Genomic DNA, 23,243 nt, shown 5'->3' with positions numbered 1-23,243 from the left:
TAACCAAGAACAACTATTCTCATTATTACTTCTTTATTTCAGGTCTTGTGATGCTATTTGGCCTTATTATGTATATATCGATATTTAAGTCGGAAATAGGCAGCAAACTAAGACCAAGATCACAACTGGAACCACCAGCCTTCGTATATTCATATGGCTACTCATTTTTACTATACGTGTTGGGCTTAATAGCGACCCAGGCAACAGGAATGTGCGCCATATTCCTGTTCATAAGGAAAACTCAGTACGACTGGAACAGAAAGCAATTGGACGAAGCGAAGAAGGGTAAACGACCGCCTCCTCCAGCAGTAAACTACAACCATTACGATGCATCAATGTATTATCCTTGTCGAAGACACCCTCAAGCTTACATAAATTCTAACAGCGCGATTCACTTCCCTAGAAGTCCCATGCAGAAACGGTACTACTTCAGTAAAGAGCCCATGGAAGAATCACCGTGTAGCATCCACAGAACAATGAGATCCCCTGCTAAAGATTCAACATACTATGACTTTCCTCCGCCACCCACCATCAGCTATCAGTTCGATGAGCACTTCAACCGCGAATATTTGAGAAACCTACCCAGAGATATAACGACAAACACCGTTTCGACAACGGCGGACGTGAATTGTGACGAGTTTTTAAGTGAACCCTTCGACGATTACTCACCCGGTGTGCAACACGAACACGAATTTGTTACTTTCGATCTTGATCAGCCCATACCGATACGCGCCCAAAGTATCGTCTCCATCAACTCCAGAAATGGCACCCTACGTAAATCCTTCGACACGGACACTTTAAGAAGGACTACCCCGGTGTGAGTGCCGTTACCACGTTAAAACTATATCAATATCGTCTAAAATTTTGGTGCCAAATGATTCCCGAACATATTAATTGTTTAAAATATTTGAACGATTTGTTGAAAAGTGTTGACGTTCACGTGAAAAATGTTATACTACGGAAAAATGCAATTATATCATAGGAATATTGTAAAATAAATTTATTATCTCCACACAATGGTCCTTTTTGATGTAGAAAACATTTAAATTTGAATAAATAAACAATATATTGTATAAAATGTGTATTTTATTTTCCTCATCTATTTATTTCATCAATTTAAAATTACTACTATGTTTATTGAAACTGTTAAATATTACAAAATGCTTTAATAAAAATCATTATTATATAAAAAGGCTATATCCTTAAAAATAAACATATCAAAGACTTTCTTTAATTATAAAAATCGGTACATCCCGTTTCAAAAATAAATATTTATTGCTGTAGTTCAATATTAAATTAAAAATTAAAAATGAATTGTTTCAAACATAATTCTCAGATAAAATTCTGTCTTTTATATTTAACATTTATGTACTGACTTATGTCTAACAATTTTGTTCAAATTTCTTATTGTTTTCTCTATATAACATTTGACACACCAAAATTTTATTTGGTTACAACTCTCTTGAGAATGAAAAAATTATAAAAATAATAATATATAATATAAAATAATACAGAGTATGTATGTAATATAAAATAATGTATAGTATATAAATTTATATTTATAAAAAAAGGCAGAAAAAGAATAAATAATAGTAAATAAGCGTAATAAAGGGTTATAAAATAGCTGATAGTGTACTAAAAGATATAAACATAATAAATAAATGTAAATAAACGTAATTAAGGCAAAAAAAAATTTCAAAATTTTAAGTATATGTCAGAATTTATAAATTATTTAAAAAAATAATGTAGATATATTGTCAAATTGATATTTGTATTGTTTTATAATTTTAGAAGCACAAAAAGATTCAAATAAAACTATTAATACTTCAGACCAATATATGTGTATGCATAGTTACATCTTTAAAAATAATATTAAAGACAAAATATACTTCTGTACTTGGATCTTATTAAAATTTAACTAATAACCATAGAACAATCTAAATGCTAATAACTAATATAATAATAGTAAAGAAGTCGACAAAATAATAGCTTGACAATATTTACTGTTACAAACAGTAACGAGTTAATAAGTGTGAATCCCAGTTTCAGAAAGTCTGTGTAAACTGAGTTGCATACCCATAGATAATGTACTCATTAAAAACAATATTTTCAACAAAGTTGGTAGCATTGAACATTTAACCTTAAAGTTATCACTATGTTTATTTGTAATAATTTTAAACTAGTTTTCTAATATTTCTAACATTAAATAAATAAAAAATGGAGATGTGAGTAAAAAATTATCTTAAAAACTCAAAATAATTTTTGTATTATTTTAGAATTAACAGCAACTGCGCTACTTTAAGCAATTTCGAGATAATGGTACATTTACAAAGAATTAAAGATGGGAAAAAGAAACACAAAGGACAACTAGCCACAATAACATATGAAGTAAACAATATTATTAACCTTTTGTTAAAATATAAATTAGTTTGTTTTAGACACTGAGATACCTTGAGAACACTCAATGCAAAGATCAAGAACCAGAGTCAATAAAGAATTGTTTAAAAGCTTTAGAACCATATAGCTTAACCAAAACTGAAAAGCTAATGCTGATAAATACTCCACCAACAACTGCATTAGAAATTCAATTGGTGAGTTAAGATCCATTTAGTTTTGTAACTTGCACATAAATTTAAAATTTTAGATGATTGAAGAAAGTGAAGAGCGATTAACAGAACAGCAAGTAGAAGAAATACTGCAAATAATAATTCAAAATTTTCCACATGTACAAAAAGAACAAACTGAGCCTGAAGAGGATGCAGCAGAATAAATGTTATAAATAAAAGACTTATTTCCATGTTTTATTTACAAAAAACCAAGTATTCATAAAATTGCTCCTTTGTTATTAAATACATAGAATAAATTACAGATTAATCTATCTTTTTTGATCTCCTAAATCCTCAATAAGATCTTCATCAATCTAAAAACAAATATAAATTAATATGCAAACATTGTGTAACAATTAACATACCTCGGGCCATTTTTCAGGAATGATATCAAACAAGTCATCTTTCACATCTCCTTGAATAACAATTTCATCATCACCAGTCACAGAAGAACCACAAGCAAATTTTGTGCCAAAAAACTTGGCTGCTACCTTTAAGTCAATATCTAAAAAAACAAATTAAAAAAAAAATCGAACTGCACAACCCGAACAATTACCAAAACTACTCAGTCCCGTAACAACTGTAACAGACTTCTTCTTCCCCCTGGGTGCTCTTGACACACACACTTGTTTAGGTCCATCTTCCTTCTTTTTGGTCTTGATCATCCCTTTGCCACCTCGTTTCTGCCTTTTCTTCTCCTCTTCAACTGGATTATCGTCACCGATTTTAACCTTTTCAAACTCCGATGGTAAATTACGTTCCAGCCACTGCTTGCACTTCTCATATTCAGGGTAATATTCGCAATACTGTAAGAGAATGATCTAGTATTAAATTCCTTCAACATATTTCGTTGCTAACCTCTATCGGCATGGTACAGTTGCCGCAATACGTGATGGTTAAAGGATAATTGACCCCTTCCCTTGGTCCTATTTGTAATTTGTCCACAGACATTGTTTATAACTGAAAGGTACAAATTTTAATAATCCTTCAAGAACTTAACCTAATTCAGTGACGGACAAAATTTTATTCTGTCATGTTGGCATGCACTTATTTTTTTTTACCTTTTAATTAATTTAAAAATAAATATTAATTCACTTTAAATTATCGTTTTTTATTATTGTTAACACTTAATACAAAAATTTTTGTCAGTAGTTCAAATACAACGTTAATTGCAAAATCAACGCAGGAGATACTTGTGTCAATGTTGATAAAGAAGTAGGGTTACCAACGGTTACGTCATGTGGAATTCTAAAAAAGGGCGAATGTTGATGATTTTAGCTGGCACGGCATTGAGTTTGCATTTCGGTTCGTATTTTCTTAAACCGCTTGTCAGTCAGGAGAAAAAGGTTGAAGACGTCAATGCCCAGATAAGGCAAAAAATAGAAAAGAACTTGTGAGAAATATATTATGAGAATAAGAAAACCAAGGTACCTTTCCACTACTGACATTTATGTAGCTACTATTTTGGGTGTCATTAGCGGCATTTACATTTGGAAGCCAATATTCAGCAAATACAAAGATCCTGAATACGCAGCCAGCTTAACAAACACAACTGAAGAACCTGCCGCAGAACAACAAATAAACAAGTAAAGTCATTGATTTTGTGTAAATTGTTAATTGTGATTTCTTTTTTTAGATAAAATGTCATTCCACAATTCAATGAAAAAGAAATGGGGAGGCAACCCAGTTTTACTATTTGTTGCATTTGTTGGCTTCTCAATTAGTATATATGGTTTCCATAATTATGCGTACAAGCCTTGGAGTCGTAGGAGGAGGTTAGCGCAATCAGAAGAATATGCCAATTTTTTAATATCCAAAGGATATGGCCCTCCTAAAGAATAAATTTATATAGATTATATAATAATATACATGTTAGATTGTTAAAATGTTTTTTTTTTCTCCACTCTTAGTTTATATAAATTATAAGTTTTAAATCATTGTGTTTTTATACAATATGTGATATTGTAATGAAAAACACAGTGGAATCCTATTTAGTTGGAATTAGTAAATTTTATCACAGATTATTCAGAATAAATATATAATGTTAAAAAATGCCTTTATAGGGATATAATTATCCTTATTTGACCCAGAGAAATACATTAAAAACAATTGTGTTAATTTTTTCAAATTTTCTAATTTTTTTTACTTATGATACTTTAACTATCATCTAGTTAAATTAAGTTAGTTTTAAGAAACATCTTGAACAATAGGTTCTAACCGGTGAAATAAAATACAAATTTCTTGGAAAGTTTAAATATGACAGTACTTTAATCATTTTTAACTGAAACAGGTTCCATATATTATTAACTTTTAGATTGTAGAATCTTAAATATAATTTAATTCAAAAGGATTTCTTTTTCTGAAATATTATTTTTGTATTCCTATCGATTTTACTGTGTTGTATAAAATTTTTAACAGTACAATTTTTTAAGAATGTATATTATTTTTATACATACATTACAACCCCATTTGTACAAATTATGGATTTTTGTTATTAATATTCATGTCATATTCAACATATTTCAAGTATACCAAAAGATTAAAAATTTGTGACAAACAAGTTGACAAATTCTTGTATATAATTCATATTTACCTTTGTAGAAGTTGTTTTATATATTATAATAATTACAATTTAAAGCTGCGATAGCGACTATCGACACTTTAAAGGTTAATGAAACAAAATTATTCTTGCCAAATGAAGGGTATGAAAGTTGACAAAATAAGAATTTTTATTAATGCATTAAGGTCTTATTGAAAATTGAAAATAATGTTATATAGAAAATATTTACATAAATCAACTTCAACATTTACATTCTTAATATATTCTTCTAATCTTTTATTTTTTAACAATATTCGACTTTAGTATATTAAAGACTTTGATGAAGCATATATAAAGCAACAATCTTAAAAAATCAAAAATTTTAAATGTGTTATTTTGGAATGTTTCAGATATTATTGATAAATAACATACTTTTTGGAACTAAATTTTAATTATAGTGATACACACAACTAATATCATTAACAGTAATTTCATAAGGCTCTTATATTTAATTTCCTCCTCTCACAATAGTCCATCCAATATTTTGTTTTTAAATGTCAACTTATTTCTTTGTAGCAATCAAATTCTTATTGAAGTTTATGGTAATTTCTTTAACTTCATTATTATTCTTTTCAATTTCAGTTCTTAAATTTTCTCATAAATGTTTGATGTTAAATTTATTCTTGCTTGTATTTAGAAATAATATTTCTGCATCACCTGTGTTGATATATTTCCTACCATTCTATTAATACATATTTAATTAAAAGCTTAACAATTTTTCAGAAGATGTAGGTTTATTTAAAATATGAGGCCATCACTACACTTGTTTACAAGATTTATTTGTATGTTATCTAGAAGGTCTACAAGTAATAGATAATATCAAAAAATCCCTTCTTGTTGGTTTTGATAAACATATTTGTTGAAGTGCTTAAGAAACTCTTCATTGGGACAATAATTTAATATCAGTAATGTAATTAATTTTCAGTCTTCTCGTAGCTTTTGAAAGTTGTTGAAATTGTGTTGAACGTTGAACAATTTAAAATCAAATATATCTAAAATAAAAACATAGTTAAAATTAGAGGTTAACACATCTTGGTCTTACCTATATAATAAATATAGTAACATATTTGTAGAGATAATTCTATAAAATTTTATCATTTAAATTAACTGTATTGTTTTTGTTTGTATTTAACAGTTGTATGTGAAGAACCATTGACCACACAGATGTCACCTTATTTTTCTGTAGATGCCTTTATCAATGTCAAAATACAAACATAACCTTTTTGTCAAGTTTCGCAATTTTTAAAGTGATTTTTATAACTCAATGTAGTTCCAACTAGTAAAACGTTCCTATACATAGTGCACAGTTGTCGGAACACCTCAAACACACAGTACACTTTAAAATGTGATAAGCGCCAAAAATCAATAAATTAAGTGACCATTTAAGATAGGGGATCAAGTGTGGCGAGAAAAAATGGAAGAGAAAAGTCGTCCTACTAAACTCAAGCACAAGAATACGTTTACCAGCCTGCTGTTGCCTAACAAGACGCCGAATAAGGTTGGCGTTGCGGTGGGCAGAAGTCAAAGCGCCAAAGATCACAGTTCCTGCAGGAAGTTCACACCATCTGAAAACAACATTGACATCACCATCTCCAAGAGACCTCTCAGCTTTGATGTCTCCAATAAGAATCACCATCTCAGTCTCAAAAAGGACAAACATGCAGTAAGAATAATTTTCTTTCTTGGTTATTGATTTAAGTTGATATTATTTGTATTTAGATGGGGCAATGTCTTGAAGCAATTGTTGTGATTGTGATTTGTTTGTAATTTAAGTTTAAGGTTGTTGCCCCAACTTAAATATAGTACTGTTTTATGTTTACAATGTTTGTATAAGTGTTGTGAATATAAATGAATTGTAAGGTATATTTATGAAACAAAATTAGTAAGTGAATGAAGAATTGAAATATGTCACATTGTAATAATGTAATAAGATTGACAATTCAGAGTTTTGACTTCAAATTGATTAATGTTTAATTGTTTAAAAAATGTTTATTTCTGACTAGTAGAAAAATTAAGGTTTAAATTAAATTAGAATGTTTTTGGGATTCACCTATACATGATAATTTTGTTGTAATTTATTATTTCCTTCATACCAACAGCATTTCAAATGCAAAATTGTGTACATTACCACAGCCCAAGAAGTTTTTCAATACCTATTACACAAACTCTTTTTATATTGTTGCATAACTAAATACCTAAAATTTAAATTTTATTTTGTATTTTTACTTATAATATTTAATTTAAATATAATTTTTAATTTTAATTTAATTTTAAAAACACGCAAAATTTTATTTTTAATTTATTTTAATTTTAATTTTTACTGATATTAAATTTCATATATTCACAATTTGGCCGACCACAGAAATAATATTTATTTATTAAATAATTTATTCATAACTTGTTAATATTTTGTTGGGCACCCTTTGTTCGTTATAACCGCCTGTAAATAGTGAGACTTCGGCAAGAATCGTTTGGAACTTTCATAACTCACACTTCACAATTCATCTAAATTTCATAACTTTTCAATTGAATTTAAATTTAGACACTGGTCAATCGAGAACTTCTACATGGTAAGCTTTTGATTAATTGTGAACAAATATAAAAATGCATTAAATTATCGTTGGCACGTGGTCCTATTACATCTCTTATGATATTTCGGTTCATGTTGCCAATAATTTTCTGTAATGGTGCTACACCATGCCAAGAAAAGGAACTCCAATCTATAACGTTATTTATGTCCACTGTCTTTTAAAGATTTTGTAGTGTATCTATTTATTTGGAGGACAATGAAGTTTGTTTATCATCTGATCATATTCTATTGAACTTAAATTCATCATGATATGATACCGTTCGTCAAAATTCTGAAGGATAATTAATAAATTTTTGTTCATACTTTGTGTCTGTACTTAAATGCATCCTTACTATTTTGTTCATTCAGTCGACGTCTGATTGCTCAACAAGACACACTGATATTGTATGACTAATTCATTTTTTATTTGTCTAATAAATAAGAAAAGATTTCGTTTACTGATTCTTTTAATTTATTCGTTTGTAAAAGAAAAAGACGTTTTCTCATTTTTCGAGAGCATTTTTTTTCCCTTTTCTGTAGATTAGGATATGAGTTATTCAATAAAATAATAAAGAATTCTTACTATTAAGAGAATTATTAAATAGTACCACAAAACGGAAACGGAATAATTGAACGTACTTCTTTGGTCAACCAAATCAGACTAGTGTGAGTAACATATATAATGTTGAATTATGTTTTATATATTCTAGACAAATTTTTTGTGAAATATCTTACCAAAATGTTTTTTTTTTTTTTAATTTTATGCCATTTCTTTGGCCACCACTGTAAATTATTTTATTTTTAAAATTCATTAAATAATAGATTTAAAATTGAAATTGCTATAGTTCACGTTTTAATATAGTGATAACTTGATTGTAAACTTTAATGTGTTAATTAAGCCCACACATTCATTGTATTTCAGTCACGCAATAATTTCGTCAAAAACACATCTAAATCAATTAAAAAGAAAACGACGTCAAAGTACAAATCCTTGTAGCTTCCTGTCACATAGCGAAATGAATAATTTACATTCAGTATACGTATCGGCTTTTCGAGTAGCAAGCCCGTGACAAATTCGATTGTTGTGTGTTTAAAATGTTCATTCCTAAAGTAAGCGACAACAATAACAATGTGTTTTAAATAAAAATATCCATTTCAGCATTTCGACGACAGCCTCAACAGAAGGAACAGCATATCGGACAGCAATGTGTACAGCGACACAACCGAAACGACCGACTTATCCGAAAATAAAATGACTGAAAGGAGCGCATCACACGAGAGCGTTCTCAGAGAAGGTTTTTATCTAGTAAAAGTTTACATGTGTATGTACGGTCTAATTTTGTGTAAGTTCCTTTAGCACTGCATCTCATTCCAACGGTGAAAGCCCGCGAGAGAAACTTTCTACAGGGTAAAATAGGGGCGAACTCGTTACTCGGTCCCACCGAACTGGACAGGATTTGTCCGAATCGGGAGGTCACCATCTTCATCGGCACCTGGAACATGAACGGACACTCACCGCCCAAGTAGGTGCCTTATTTTATAGTGTATTTTTCGTACTGACAATCACGTTTCAGAGAACTTAACGACTTTGTGCTGCCAGTGGGCATGGAACACGTACCGGACATATTGACGTTCGGCACACAAGAATCCACCTCGGAGAAGTTCGAATGGGAGGTTTCCCTGCAGGAGACTATAGGCCCATCCCATTTGCTATTCCATTCTACGTCGTTAGGTAAAATGTAAATGTACTTAGCGATGTATAATTATACTGCCAATTGTTTCAGGCACTCTTCATCTGTCGATTTTCATCCGTCGCGATCTGATCTGGTATGTGTCGATACCGGAAGACGCCAGTCTCTCGGTACGACCGGGCAGTGCGTTCAGGACGAAGGGCGCCGTCGCTAGTAGTTTCATGTTGTTCGGCACCTCATTCCTGTTCGTCACTGCACATTTGACGGCTCACCAGGAGAAGGTGAAGGAGCGCGTCAGCGACGTGAAGAAAATCGTCAACTCGCTCGATCTTCCAAAAGTCCTTCCGTGCAAAAACAAGGCCAAAGGTAAACACTTCATTGTCTATTACTCTATTCTCTATTCTCTCAATATTTAAACAGTAGTTTATCATATATTTATAAATGCTCAGGAACAATGGTATTTATTAGTAAAAAGTCAGGGCTTAGAGAGTTTGAATTAGGCAAGTAGAGCTGTATGCTGGTTAAACTATTTATTTTGTACTTTTATAGATATTTTAGTTCTTACAATAGTATATAAATAATAGAGACTGAAATTTGTAAAAAATGTAATTTTCAATTTCTATCATTTGTGCATATTCTGAAGAATATTTTAATTTTCTATTAAATAGGAATCACCCATTTTTAAAAGCAATATCTATCAGTAATTTTGCAGAATGTTTTCTTGTTTCATTACAGGTTTTCAGACTAAATTAAATTAAAACGGTTAGAATTCTACTATACATATATGTAAATATCAAATTAATTAAACAGCACACAACAGATTAACAAAATATTTTGTCAAAAATGAGGACCGAATAAATATGACAGGATATATAACAATTAATCGTTTGTGCCGTTTTCAATACAAAAAATAACGCGTTAGTTTAAATGACAGTGAACATTTTGTTGTGTTTAAATTATATTTGTGAATTTATATATAAGTTAAAGTAAGTAAACGCTGAATTTTGAGCACCTTACCAAAGCACCGTGTGTTTACTTTCTAATTGTTTTCACGCCTACAATTTTTGTGTAAAAAGCTATGTAACCCTACATCTATCTACTCTCGTTTTGTTGCATCTATCTGATTTCCAAAAAATGGTTTATAATGCACCAATTGTACATATTATATTCGTTTGGTTGAATGTTGAAGACACTTTTAAATCATGTTATTAAATTAAAATATTATTATGCTGTTTAATTATAAAGTTTTGCTTTAAAATAATGTGGTAAAAGTGCCTTCAATTGCAATTGATTGACACCTTTTTGAATGTTTTTTTTTGTGTGTTTAAATTTGCACTGACTCCTTTTTGCACCTTAATAACATTTTTTTTCTTTTATTTCAGAAACCCGTGCTGAAGCCGGTTGAAACATTCGTTTTTGGATCAAACGAATTTATAAGTAAACCCTTTTACCATACTTCTTTACAAATAAAAACTTGCCACAACCAGTTGCATTCTTGTTTCTACAAACATCCAACCGATAATTGGCAACGAAATTAACACCAAGCCGTTGTTTCCAGATGTGACGCAGAACTTCGACTACGTGTTTTGGTCCGGTGATCTGAATTTCCGTCTAGCGACACCCCGAAGCAAGGTACTGGAGTGGCTCTCGAAAACCAGTTTCCCTTTACCACCACATCTTCCACACGGGTACATGCACCACGACCAACTGTGCACTGTCCTGTCGGACGGTGCCGCCTTCAAAGGCTTTTGCGAAGCCAAAATTACATTCCCTCCCACCTACAAAGTACGCTTTTTGTATATATATATATTCAATACAGATTACTAAAGGCTTGTTTAAGTATGATCCAGGGACGCAAAATTTCGACACGTCCTCGAAACAGCGTACACCAGCATACACCGATCGGATCTTGTACAAACAAAGGAGTATTCGCAGACTCAGCGGCCATCAGTTGGAGAATCCTCCCTTGCAATGTCTTATATATGATTCCGTTCCTTCGATAACGAGCAGCGATCACAAGCCCGTTTGGGGTGTCTTCAAAGTCCACATCCGACCGGGACTAGACACGTACTGTTTAATATGCGAGCATATTGTTCAATTCTAAAGTTAATTTTATTTACAGAATACCTTTAGCAGCGGGGATGTTCAACAGAGAAGTCTACCTGGAAGGTTTGAAGCGAAGAGCTACCACTTTAAACAGCCATAAGGGTGGAACTGCTGTGTGTTCTCTACAATAATCTACTAATATTCCGACCTATTCGATGTTGAATGTCGTAAATTGGATAAAAGTAGTAAATGTGGAATGTAATAAAGTAGACGAACCAAAACCAGTTAGGCAACCAAAGGAATTGACTATATAAGCCTTAGATTATAGGGGACCATCCTAAATGAATGTTATAGCCTTTACAGCTGGTGCTATCACCACAACTTGTCTATTTTCATGAAAAGTCTATCAGAAATTTAAATCATTGTTGTTCACATAGAATGTTTATTTATTCTATGTTGTTGAATAAATGTAAATTAAAAAATAAATATATGCCAATAAACAAAAAATACACTTGTATTTCATTTTACCAATAATTTTCTGTAATGGTCCTATATCATATCAAGAAAAAGTACCCTAAACCACATCGTTTCCTCAATTGTGCTTCAAAATTTTTGTGATGTATTGAAGGTCCAAACTTTATTGATAGCAATGATTTCTTTACCAAAATACATCTTTGCAAGTTTTGTTCAATCAGTCAACATCTGATTGTTCTACCAGACATACTAATATATGATTCAGTTAATTTAGTTTTTATTTGCCTAGAAGAAAGTTTACTGATTTTTACAGTTCTAGCTATAAAAGAACACAGAACATACATATATTTGAATGTGCTATTTCTTTCATCAACCAAATAAAACTAATATGTGCCTTTAAAGAAATCCTATTTTTAAAATTTGTGGCAATTCTCTAGTCACCTCTGTATAAATCGAGTAATGATGATTTATCAAGGTCTATCAGTTTATAGATTTGAATTGAAGAAATTTTTAACATTGCTAGTTTTGAATTGTGGAAAAACTAGCAAAGAAATGTGTAAATCACAGAATACTGTCGCCATCTTTGTGTCTCGTTTTTTAGTATTTCTTGTAGATATCAGGAAGCTATAATATCTGAATCACATATTATTTAGGGGAATATCTAAGGATTTTCCGGTTATTACGGAATGTATTCTTATTATGTGGTAAAAGAAAGGTAAAATGATAATTACCATTTTATTATTGTTGTATATTTGAACCAATTGGAAAGTTTATCATGCTCTTTTCCACTCTAATTACTGCTTAAATAAGCATAAAATTGTTAATTAATTTGTCATATACATCATATTAATTTAACATATGTTCCTTTTCCGCCCACAAAATGTGTAGATCATAAACGATCCGTTGCTAAATTCCCTTTATTTAAAGTAGTGACGTGTGTAATTGTCAACTTGTCAAAAATGAAGTGAAATAGAATCAATAAACGAAAAGTGTACAACAATGGAGTATTTTCGCAGCGGATTGAAAACTGTGTTGGGGGCACCGACACCCGGTACTCAACCGACCGGCCCTGAAACGGTGAGTCGACCGCTATTTTAGAAACAGCTGTCAAAACATATCTAACCTCAAAACAAGTGCCCCAATTTTTGTTTATTGGCCCATTTTTCAAGTATTCGATGGTTTTAGGTGGAACGGTTGGTCAGTAGAGTTAGTACATCCACGTTACTGGAAGATAGGCGAGATGCTTGCAGAGCACTTAAGGCTTTGTCCAAGAAATACAGGCTCGAAGTTGGAGCACAAGGTAAATATACTATTAGCTGTGCTATTTTGTTATTGTAAATGATGGCAATACTCTAAATAACTAGATTAGTTTGCATTCAAACTAGTCTATTAGTTATTAAGAGGTAATGGTAGATGTGTAAAAATTGTTTCTTTTTGAATTAATGTCTCGTGATTATACCAAAAACTGAGTTAAAATCTCATAATACATTCAATTTGAATAATTTGCAAAATTTACATTTAATACAAACCCCTTAATTTTATAGGTATGTATAATCTGGACAACAATTTGTTTCAAATTTAAGGAAGTACAACCAGATTAGGAAATTATTAAGAAAATAAAGTGATACAGGAATCTTGTTTAAAATTCAGACTTTGGGAGAGAGAGAGAACTGTGATACAGAATATAATGTTTTTATGCAATATTGTACATTCTCTAAATAAATTAATAATTACAATTGTTCTATATAATTTAAACAAAATCATATAAATTATTGTTTTCTTTATATGCCTATATGGATGATCATGATTTTAAAAATAAACATTTTAGGAATGGATGTCCTGCGCCAAGTATTGGAACTGGACAGGACCGATTGCGAGATAATCGGATACTGTTTGGACACGTTGTGCAACATAACATCAAAAGAGGTGTTCGAAGAGGAGGGTGAAACAAACATTAACATGAACGTAAACGTTGGCGAACAGTTTACCGAAATGTTTCTGAAAAATCCCGATAATGTCAGTCTTGTCCTTGGATTCTTGGAAGAGTATGATTTTAGAGTCAGATGGCCTGCTGTTAAATTATTAACATCACTTTTGGTACTATATTTATTTGTAATATTAGTACTTACCTAAAGTTTATTTTTTAACAGGCCAACAAGCCAAAGGAAATTCAAGACATCATCCTGGTGAGTCCTATGGGCGTGTCAAAACTCATGGATTTGCTGCTAGAAAGTAGGGAAATTATACGAAACGACGCGCTACTCCTTTTAATTAACCTGACCAAATCTAATGCCAACATCCAAAAGATCGTCGCGTTCGAAAACGCCTTTGACCGACTTTTTGACGTCATAAAGGACGAGGGTTATACAGATGGAGGAATTGTAGTGGAAGATTGTCTGTTGCTTATGTTAAATCTGCTAAAAAATAATACAAGCAACATCAACTTCTTCAAAGAAGGTTCATATATTCAGAAATTGTCACCAATGTTTGTCCTGCCAAGCAACATTGAAGACATTGGTTGGAGTCCACAAAAAGCTTCTAACATGCACTGTGTCTTGCAACTTGTCAGAACTCTGGTAAAATGTTTTAATTACTATTTAATTACTAAGTTACAACAGTTTATAACAATCGTAGGTGTCGCCAAATAATCCGGTACAAATAATCACTGCATGTCAGAAAACTATGAGGAACACTAATTTGCTGGAGGCACTTAGTGGCATTTTAATGGCTAGTGGGGTACCAGCGGATATTTTAACTGAAACCATTAATACTGTTGGTGAAGTTATTAGAGGTATTATTTCCATTTTATTTTTTTAAAGAATTCCTGTTTATAAATCATTGGTGCATTATATTAGGAAACTTAACCAACCAAGAATATTTTGCGAATGTGATGGCGCCGTCGAATCCACCCCGACCCGCCATAGTGGTGCTGCTCATGTCAATGGTGAACGAGAAACAGCCCTTCCAGCTGCGTTGCGCCGTTCTCTACTGCTTCGAATGTTTTCTGTTCAAAAACGAAATAGGCCAGGAGCAGGTTGTGCAAACTTTGTTGCCCAGCACCGCAGGAACCACGACCCTAACAACCGGACAGTTACTGTGCAGTGGGATATTCAGTCCGGATTCTTTGAGCAACTGGTTTTCGGCGGTCGCGCTTTCGCACACACTAATCGAGAATCCGGCGCAAAAAGAGCAACTTTTAAGGTACGTAAATTTTTTTGGCTTAATAACATTTTGATATCGGTTGATTACAGGGTTTTATTGGCGACGAATTTGGGAGCACAACCTGTGAGTCTTTTACACCAATGCGCCGTTTATCTTCAGCACACATCTAAACTTCAGTCAAAAATTGGAATGTTGATGCTGCTGGCGATGTGGATGGCACATTGTCCTCCAGCGGTCAATGTTTTCCTGAATGTTCCCGGTGCCATGGCGTTTTTAACAGCCCAAACTTCAGCGAGTGAATATGACAATAACGAAGAGCTTCTTCAAGTAATTATGATTATTCTGCCCTTTTTTCCTTTCCATTTTCGATACATTTACCTATTGAAAAAATCGATGTGTCTACAAAGAAAAAAGTCTTTCAAAGTTATCATTTCCCTACTGTATTATTAAGAAATTCATAATTTTATTTCCTTAACTAACCGTTAGAGCTAACACAGTTATTATTTTTTTTAATTTATGTCTAGTATCATATAATCTTTAATTTCCAATATTTGGAGTGAATTCTATTTAAATTTTTTCCAAAAAATCTTTAAAAGAACTTGGACAGGCAACAAAAAAATAACATTTGTCAATTTTATGCGTTGGTCATTATTGTTTTTAATGGTTGATGTATAAGATGTTGATCAAAAACCCTTTTCAATGTTTAACGTGTTACCGTCATTTTATTATAATATATTCAGTAAAAATATAATAAAAAATGTAGCAAATATTCTCAAGATGAAAGATGAAAAGTCTTAAATGTACCTTTAATTGGTAAAATGTTATTGAAACTATAATATTTTCCTATTTTTTTTCGGGACCTCTTTTATTAATAATTTTATCATACCTCTTCAATTCTGATATATAACCAACAAACACCACTATTTGGCTACTCAATATAATCATCATTTTCTAATTGATTTAATAAGTTTTTTTGGCAAGTTATGGTTCGAGTTACTATAAGGTATACCAATATATACTGTAAGCATCAATATAATTTCTTTTGTTAATTATTGAATCAATAGTAGTATAAATGTTTTTTAATTTGTTCGTCCTTACTACAACATGTATTTATTGCAGGGTCTCTGTGCTTTTATAATGGGTTTGTGTGTGGCGTTCAACGACAATTCCGTGCAGAATTACTCGAAAACGAATCTGTCTCAGTTGATTGAGAAACGAGTGGGTATCGAAACGTACTGCAACAAATTAGGGGAGATCTCTAGACACGAGGTTTATGCTAAGGCTGCAAAACAACCTCAAATCAAAGCTAAACATTCCAGTGAGTTGTTGTTGGAATTTGAATTCTGTAAATTGTTCAAGGCACACGAAGGCGTTATTATACAAGCACTCGGTAAGTGTTTAAAAAGTTTCTCTATTTGATAGAACAATGAGTTGTTATTTCAGGTGTGCAAAGAGATTTGTCAAATGGATTTTCGGAATTGAGTCTTAGTGAACATGAAAACGCTCTCCTTCTACAATACAAAGAACTAATCAGAAGTCAAGACAAGAAACTACAAGATCTCCAAAAAGAAATCAACACCTTGAAACGAGAAAATAAAACCTTAGAGGTAACAAACCACTCCTTATTCTGGTCTGAAGTCATAAATTTTCGGCGTTTTGTCGTGTCTTCTTAAGTAAAAAAAATATTTTGATTACGCAAAATCTAAAATAAGATTATAAAAAAATTACTTATTTAGTAGGAATGATTATTGCGACATTCATCTCTGTATAAAAGAGATTTTCCAATTTCTTTTTTTTAATTATTAATTTTTTAAATTCTAAAGAAATATTTTGATAGAGAAAGAGCAATAGAATATTATATAATAAAATTGTAACAAAATTTGAAATAAATCTATTAATCATGCCACATACAAGTCTAAACTTTCAAAATGAGAAAACAAATTGATATTTTCGAAATTCTAGACCAGAATTCCCCCTTAATGATAAACATACAAAACAAATAAAAGAATATAATTTTCAGACACAATTAGAAGAGGTGCAACAATCAAATTCACAACTGGCGGATCAAAACACTCTTTTAAAAGCTCAGTTGTCTGCCGGAGCAAGTATTACGAGCAACGTAGAACCAGTAGTGGCACCACTACAAAATTACGTGATAGAAGCACCGCCTCCTCCCGTTCAACCTGATCCTGGTTTATTGGAAAAAATTGCGAAACTGGAGGCGGAAAATGTCGAGAAGGAAAGCGAATTGGAGCGGCTAAGGAAAGACCAAGATGATCTTTTGGAAGTGCTGACTGATCAGGACGTAAAACTGAAAAGTTTCAAGTGTAGATTGAAGGAACTGGGTGAAGATATCGAGGATTCGGATAACAATTCCGGGGACTCGGACAATGATTAGTCATTATTTTTAAGTGCAATTTTTTTTTATGTAATTATACGCCTATATTTTATAATTAATAAAAGTGTTATTTATTTGCAAACAATTACTTTGTTTTTTATTTTAACCTATGCCAACAATATGTGTAATATATTAACCATTTGTCCATTGAAATATATGTGTCAAAAACAAATGTCATATACATAAAAAATAAATAATGTCCAAGAGTAAAGGAAAATTAAGCAAAGGCGGCAGTTCGTCCTGGAAAACACAGAGCAGTAAACGTATTACAGAACCAAAAGAAGAATTTATTAACGGTTCCGGAAAGTTTGCATTTCCTAACGGCGATTTATATGAAGGAGATTATTGTGCTCATATTAGCGGTTTAGTTTGGAGAGAAGGATCTGGTACTTATACCACCAAGGATGGGCATGTTTATGTTGGAAAATGGTACAATGATAAAATTGTCGAAAATTCAGGTACATCGAATATATTATACACTATAATCAATAAATTAATACAAAAAAGAGGCATTTACAAATTCAAAGAATTAAATGTTTTTTTTTTTTTTTGAATTATTGCAGAAATAATGATATATTATCCGAGCGGAGTTAAATATATGGGAACCATTTCAAAGAACAAATATCAAGGCAAAGGAAGCTACAGATTTGCTAACGGTATAATACTTAATTGTCAATTTGTGGATAATAAACCTTCTGGACTGTTAACTGCCGTAGATCTAAATGGAAATCCATGGATTGGTAAATAATTTTAAATAATTAATTTCATTCAGTCCATCTATCGGTTAGAAGTTAAAATATTCACTCTGTACATATTCTGTGATATATTTAATTCAGTACGTACACTTCACTCATAGATGGTGCTCAGATTTATTTTCATCAAATATTATATATATATAATATTATAATATATTATATATATATAATATTATAATATCATTTTTAAAATAAATAAGCCTATCAAAGTAAACAGCAAACTACTTCTATTAAATTTGAAACATATAAAAACAGCCCATTTAAAAATAGGTTAATCGTTTCTTTAAAATTGAATTAACAATCTTATTTTCGACTTAATTTTCCTGTACTGTCAATATGCCACGTCAGTCTACAAATTATGCTATCAGTCAAAAGGTTTGGTGTGTCTTGTACATTACATCACACTAGAAGACCAGGACCTGGCAGACAACGTGCTACAACTCCTGCCTAAAATCGTTTTTTATTGAGGTTTTCAACTTTAAAACAATCTTTTGTAACCACCAGAATGTTACAGCCGCGTTTAAAAAAATATAGAAGGTGGTCCAATATATATTGAATCATTTCGACAACCTCGTGTTCCTGCTCAATACCTCACATTAAACGTGGATCATCATAGACCTCGGCTAAATTTTATTAAGAAACAGGTCAAATTAGTTGAAGGGGATGGGGAACAAATTTTGTAGATCTAATTTTTTTGTACACATGGGTTCGTGAGTTTCGACGGCCAAAGGAGAGATATGCCCAATATAACTAACTTTCTAAGTATCACCTTAAAAGACGGACGCTCAATTATGGTTTGGGGAGGCATTTCTATAACAGCATTTATCGACTTAGTTGTGCTAAACAATGTCAATTTTAATGTTAAGCGTTACATTTTGGACATTCTGAAAAAATATGTCGTGCCATAAGCTCCTTATATTGGACCAAATTTTTTACTTTTGCAGAATAATGCTAGACCATACATTGCTCATGTGGTCCAAAATTATTTTGATTCCGTTGGAACTGGTACTATGACCTGGTTACCTTCGGGGAAAAGATTGCCTATATTTGGAACAATCTGGATCAAACGATTTCGAATATGAGGCTGTAATTAGAAATAAAGGTATAATAATATATTAAATAAAATTTATTAATATATACAAAAATAGAGTTTTATTAATTTTCCATTGTTTTAGTTTATACCTTTGTCTCCCATTAAAAAAAAAATAATTATTAATTTTAACAGTGATCAATAATTATTGTTGTGGTGCGTTAGTTTCTTATAGCACTGTATATAATAAATGTATTACAGAATTTTTTTTATGTTTGTTTTTTTATAAAAAAATTCAAATATTATTGGTTACAGAGTTTCTAGTTTCCTTTATTCCAACTACAGAATTTTGATTTGTCAGATCACTGTGTAGTTACTTCACCATATTGCATTTATTTTGCACTTAAAACATCAAATATTAACACCGAATTGGACAATTATTTTTCTATTTTAAGAATCATTTTGAGCAATTTTTTTCAACAACTCCATGTTGAACCAATTAGATTACCTCATTTTCAAAATGTAGAAGAAGAAAGTAGAAATTATGCATATCTTATAAACACTTCAGCTGGAACATTAAATGCTTTTTTACAGAAGACACGTTAATAAAAATCAAAATTATATTAAATGTGGTGTGGAATGTCCCATTTAGCTTTCCCGGTCAACACGTTTAATAAAGTATCGTTTTAGTAGTTATTTTATGATAAATCAAATAGATCAACATACAATTTTCTGCATATTATTTTATTGCAAGGATATACGATATGTATAGAGAAAATATTCAGTTTATTATGTATATGTCCCAAGAGAATATACATAAAATATTTACGACTGCTTTCATAACAAGATTGAGTTTTCTTTAATTACCATGGATGGAATTGATTGAACAATGGTACTTATCTAAGATAATTAAAGCTGTTAAATTATGAAACTGGCCGTTAGTCAAATTACCAGGCACTCCTTAACACAGCAAAACATTTATATCGTACACTTTTTATTTACACACATTTTGTCTTTAATTACGTATGTATAAATAATAATCTGTACATACATATATACAAATATTTTTTTGCAAATTCCACTTAACTTACTCATACTATATTGGCGTAAAATTACGTTGTTAATATTTTCCGTAGGTGTGTCGGCAGACACTGAATCGACCTTATTACAAGAACATCTCTTTTATAGAGATTTAGATGAGGAAATGGGTATTGGTAAGTATTTTATCTCTTGTTATATCTTTTATCTTACAATCATATTTCTAGGTAAATCTAGAATATTCAAATTGCCCCCGGAAGAAAGTATACAGGAAGAATCCTACCATCCGGAGGAAGACGTGTTCGATCAACATCCAGAACATATTTTTAAACACAGCACTCTAACGGAACCGGATGTGAACTTTTACGATTCTCAATGGTATCAAAATTATATTCAATTTAAATTTATCCACCATAAAATTATGAGTCAAGTCATAAAGTCAGGAGCTGCCAGTTTGCCACTCATCAGTAAAGATTGGTATTTATGTGATGACATTTGATTCAATTAAGTGATCAGTATTTTCAGGTTCGAGTCGTTTCAGAATTTTAAGGAAGATTATAATTGTATTATTATGAAACGGAAGAAGTCGAAGGAAGACAAATTTGATGAGGAACTTTTCGACATGTTCAACCAGAAAAAATATAAGAAAACTTGTCCACCAATAAGTGTTATTTATCCAAACATTGAGATATCAAAGAAAACATCTGCTTCCGACATATATTCAGACACTCTAGAAAATATATCCTATATATTTTAATATACATTTTATACAAATATATTCTACTCTTATAAGTTGTTTTTTACTAGAATAATTATAATGGAAGCAGCATACCGCAATTCAAGACGATCGTAATAAGAAGTAAACAAAACGCGTGACGAAAGAACGGTCCAAGAAATAATTAAAGAATAAAGAAAGAAAGACAAGAAACGTGGAATAAACGTTGTGAACGGGTAGCCGCATTGGCCTGCCATATTGCTTTTACGACATGAGCCAATTAAAATGAGTAATTTAAAAACTACCGAATCGAATTATAAATAATCTCATTTGGGAGTCGGTGCAGGTATGCATAATTAGAACGTGTCGGTTTTCACAACTGATTCCACTTTCTTTGCTTGCCTTCGTCACATTTTATTACGGTTTATTAATGTTTTTTCTTCTGTAAGTTAATACATCGAATGGTACTTGGTGTGTGACTTGAAAAAAATTTTATTTTAGTTTTAACGATCAGAACGCAGACTGTGCATTTTATCATTTTTAAATATTTTTATATATAATAGATATTCTTAGTTTTATCTTGAATATAGTTCATCTTTGTTTAGTAAAATAAAAATACAGCCGCATTTTATTCATTATAGAACTACTAAACAGCCATAAAAAATGTTTTAACGGATGACAGATCTTATAATGCATCTGAGTAGCTGAGCCATTTGAATAGGCGATTAGGAGATAGATAAATTTTGTGTGGGCGTGGTGCACTTAAAATCTAATGCCCAAGACCAATCTTACACCTTCGTAAAAATAGTTCTAAAAGTATATAGAAAAGTGATGTTAAAAAATAGTAATTACCACTTCCCATTATATCTAAAAGTCAATTTTACATTTATGATTTTTGAAGTTTTGCAAAAAGTTACAAATACAGGCAAACTATACGTTTTCTCAATAAATCTATTAGTTACCCGTTCTTTTTTTATCTATAAAATGATAATCTCAGTAGAATATTATATATAATCAGTCAGATAAACTAAGGTACGACTATGGTACTAGTGCAGTGGCAGAATGTCCATGGAAGTGGAATGGAGGCCGCCAAGACAATGAACAAAGACAGCGAGATCCAACGACTATTGAAACAAGGAGAGAAAACTTTGTTTGAAAATCTCGGGAGGTCGTACTGTGGGACATTTCGTTTTGTGTTTGTGTTTGTTTTTGCTCTCTCTAGTTGAGATACGGTATTAAATGGTTCACTAGTTTGTAAATCGGGTACTTTGGAATGTGAATGATGTATTTATAGACTAATTAGTAGAAATAATAAAAATACATTTTTTTTTTTAAATATTTAAAGATTTAATGTCAATTTAAAGATAAATATCTGTTTAGTGATATTTATAGAGAGTAATATAACGTACAGACACTAAAAATACAATATATAGGTAGGAATATATTTGTAGCATACATGGGTACATGTTAATATATATTGCGCCACACAGTGTTTTTAATTTATTTTTTAATTTAAATAAATAATTAGAATTTTTAATAAGCAGAAATTAAAATTAGATATATTTTATTATATATCTGTATTGTTATTTGCATTGTCCAAATATAAAAATATAATACTAAAAGAATACAAATATTTTGAAAAAAGTGTCGATTTATCTTATTACATGCTTTGAAAATTTAATTATTTAAATTATAAAACCAAATTAACTTTAAATACAAATGTATGTTTGTTAAATATGATATTTATAGACGTATATATTTTTATTTATTATTTATTACTATATATACTTTTTTTTAACATTAAAGCATGCAATTTTAAGCATCTTCCAATTTCTTGGAGTTTTTGAAACAGAATAATGAATAATCAGTATACTATGCATAGGTTAAACTTAAAAGAGTAAACTACTATAAATTAAAACATTTCAAAATTTTTGTAATTTTAATAATGTTTTAATATAAAGTATGGTCAAATGAATAGAAAACATAAACTTATTAGTTAATAATAATTTTTTAAGAACACCATCCGATTTATGATAAAATTGATTATAATTTTTATTTCTTAGAAATAAAAAGTTTTAAAAAGTATTCCTCCCCGGCGGGGAATCGAACCCCGGTCTCCCGCGTGACAGGCGGGGATACTGACCACTATACTACCGAGGA

General features: G+C 31.0%; 6 protein-coding genes, 1 long non-coding RNA gene and 1 other non-coding gene across 10 annotated transcripts in view; 5 read left to right on the top strand and 3 right to left on the bottom strand.

The window, feature by feature from the left end:
- LOC109599535 (voltage-dependent calcium channel gamma-5 subunit) overlaps nucleotides 1-1,027 on the top strand; it is a 310,643-nt gene extending 309,616 nt beyond the window's left edge. The window contains exon 6 of the mRNA XM_049961210.1: nucleotides 43-1,027. Within this exon, the coding sequence (XP_049817167.1) occupies nucleotides 43-821 (779 nt within the window). The 3' untranslated portion in view covers nucleotides 822-1,027. The remainder of the gene's footprint in view (nucleotides 1-42) is intronic.
- A 1,101-nt stretch (nucleotides 1,028-2,128) lies between these two features.
- LOC109600476 (DNA-directed RNA polymerase III subunit RPC9) lies at nucleotides 2,129-2,868 on the top strand. Its single transcript, XM_020016637.2, has 4 exons — nucleotides 2,129-2,225; nucleotides 2,277-2,388; nucleotides 2,439-2,591; nucleotides 2,645-2,868. Exons 1-4 carry the CDS (start codon nucleotides 2,218-2,220, stop codon nucleotides 2,768-2,770), a joined length of 399 nt encoding a protein of 132 aa, XP_019872196.1. The 5' UTR covers nucleotides 2,129-2,217; the 3' UTR covers nucleotides 2,771-2,868.
- Nucleotides 2,781-4,014, bottom strand: LOC109600461 (density-regulated protein homolog). 2 transcript variants are annotated; one of them, XM_020016616.2, is made up of 5 exons: nucleotides 3,668-4,014; nucleotides 3,465-3,566; nucleotides 3,163-3,412; nucleotides 2,972-3,111; nucleotides 2,781-2,920 (listed from the first exon to the last, which is right to left on the bottom strand). In XM_020016616.2, exons 2-5 carry the CDS (start codon nucleotides 3,555-3,557, stop codon nucleotides 2,876-2,878), a joined length of 528 nt encoding a protein of 175 aa, XP_019872175.1. In that variant the 5' UTR covers nucleotides 3,558-3,566; nucleotides 3,668-4,014; the 3' UTR covers nucleotides 2,781-2,875. The 2 variants fall into 2 exon arrangements, with proteins under 2 accessions (XP_019872175.1, XP_019872182.1); XM_020016623.2 differs by lacking the exon at nucleotides 3,668-4,014 and having other exon boundaries at nucleotides 3,465-3,625.
- Nucleotides 4,015-5,963: 1,949 nt separating this feature from the next.
- On the bottom strand, nucleotides 5,964-6,386 carry LOC126264899 (uncharacterized). Its single transcript, XR_007547498.1, has 2 exons — nucleotides 6,248-6,386; nucleotides 5,964-6,197 (listed from the first exon to the last, which is right to left on the bottom strand). It is a non-coding gene; the product is annotated as an uncharacterized LOC126264899 (long non-coding RNA).
- Nucleotides 6,191-12,018, top strand: LOC109600439 (inositol polyphosphate 5-phosphatase E). Of its 2 annotated transcripts, none has more exons than XM_020016600.2 (8): nucleotides 6,191-6,868; nucleotides 8,934-9,069; nucleotides 9,132-9,297; nucleotides 9,349-9,506; nucleotides 9,559-9,831; nucleotides 11,024-11,250; nucleotides 11,306-11,532; nucleotides 11,588-12,018. In XM_020016600.2, the coding sequence occupies exons 1-8, from the start codon at nucleotides 6,620-6,622 to the stop codon at nucleotides 11,700-11,702; spliced, it is 1,551 nt and encodes a 516-aa protein (XP_019872159.1). In that variant the 5' UTR covers nucleotides 6,191-6,619; the 3' UTR covers nucleotides 11,703-12,018. The 2 variants fall into 2 exon arrangements, with proteins under 2 accessions (XP_019872159.1, XP_019872152.1); XM_020016593.2 differs by having other exon boundaries at nucleotides 9,123-9,297.
- An 886-nt stretch (nucleotides 12,019-12,904) lies between these two features.
- LOC109607478 (general vesicular transport factor p115) lies at nucleotides 12,905-17,633 on the top strand. The gene is made up of 10 exons (XM_020023956.2): nucleotides 12,905-13,062; nucleotides 13,171-13,285; nucleotides 13,814-14,082; nucleotides 14,136-14,561; nucleotides 14,620-14,776; nucleotides 14,841-15,186; nucleotides 15,237-15,474; nucleotides 16,267-16,537; nucleotides 16,591-16,754; nucleotides 17,168-17,633. Exons 1-10 carry the CDS (start codon nucleotides 12,985-12,987, stop codon nucleotides 17,543-17,545), a joined length of 2,442 nt encoding a protein of 813 aa, XP_019879515.1. The 5' UTR covers nucleotides 12,905-12,984; the 3' UTR covers nucleotides 17,546-17,633.
- A 108-nt stretch (nucleotides 17,634-17,741) lies between these two features.
- Nucleotides 17,742-21,154, top strand: LOC109599523 (uncharacterized). Its single transcript, XM_020015531.2, has 5 exons — nucleotides 17,742-18,003; nucleotides 18,109-18,285; nucleotides 20,467-20,544; nucleotides 20,596-20,845; nucleotides 20,894-21,154. Exons 1-5 carry the CDS (start codon nucleotides 17,742-17,744, stop codon nucleotides 21,123-21,125), a joined length of 999 nt encoding a protein of 332 aa, XP_019871090.1. The 3' UTR covers nucleotides 21,126-21,154.
- A 2,017-nt stretch (nucleotides 21,155-23,171) lies between these two features.
- On the bottom strand, nucleotides 23,172-23,243 carry Trnad-guc (transfer RNA aspartic acid (anticodon GUC)). The gene has a single exon. It is a non-coding gene; the product is annotated as a tRNA-Asp (tRNA).

This window comes from Aethina tumida, chromosome 1 (genome assembly GCF_024364675.1).
Source record: "Aethina tumida isolate Nest 87 chromosome 1, icAetTumi1.1, whole genome shotgun sequence".
In the NCBI taxonomy this organism is placed as follows: Eukaryota; Metazoa; Arthropoda; class Insecta; order Coleoptera; family Nitidulidae; genus Aethina; species Aethina tumida.
Note: the sequence above shows the minus strand (reverse complement) of the source record. Positions and strands in the feature narration are given on the sequence as shown.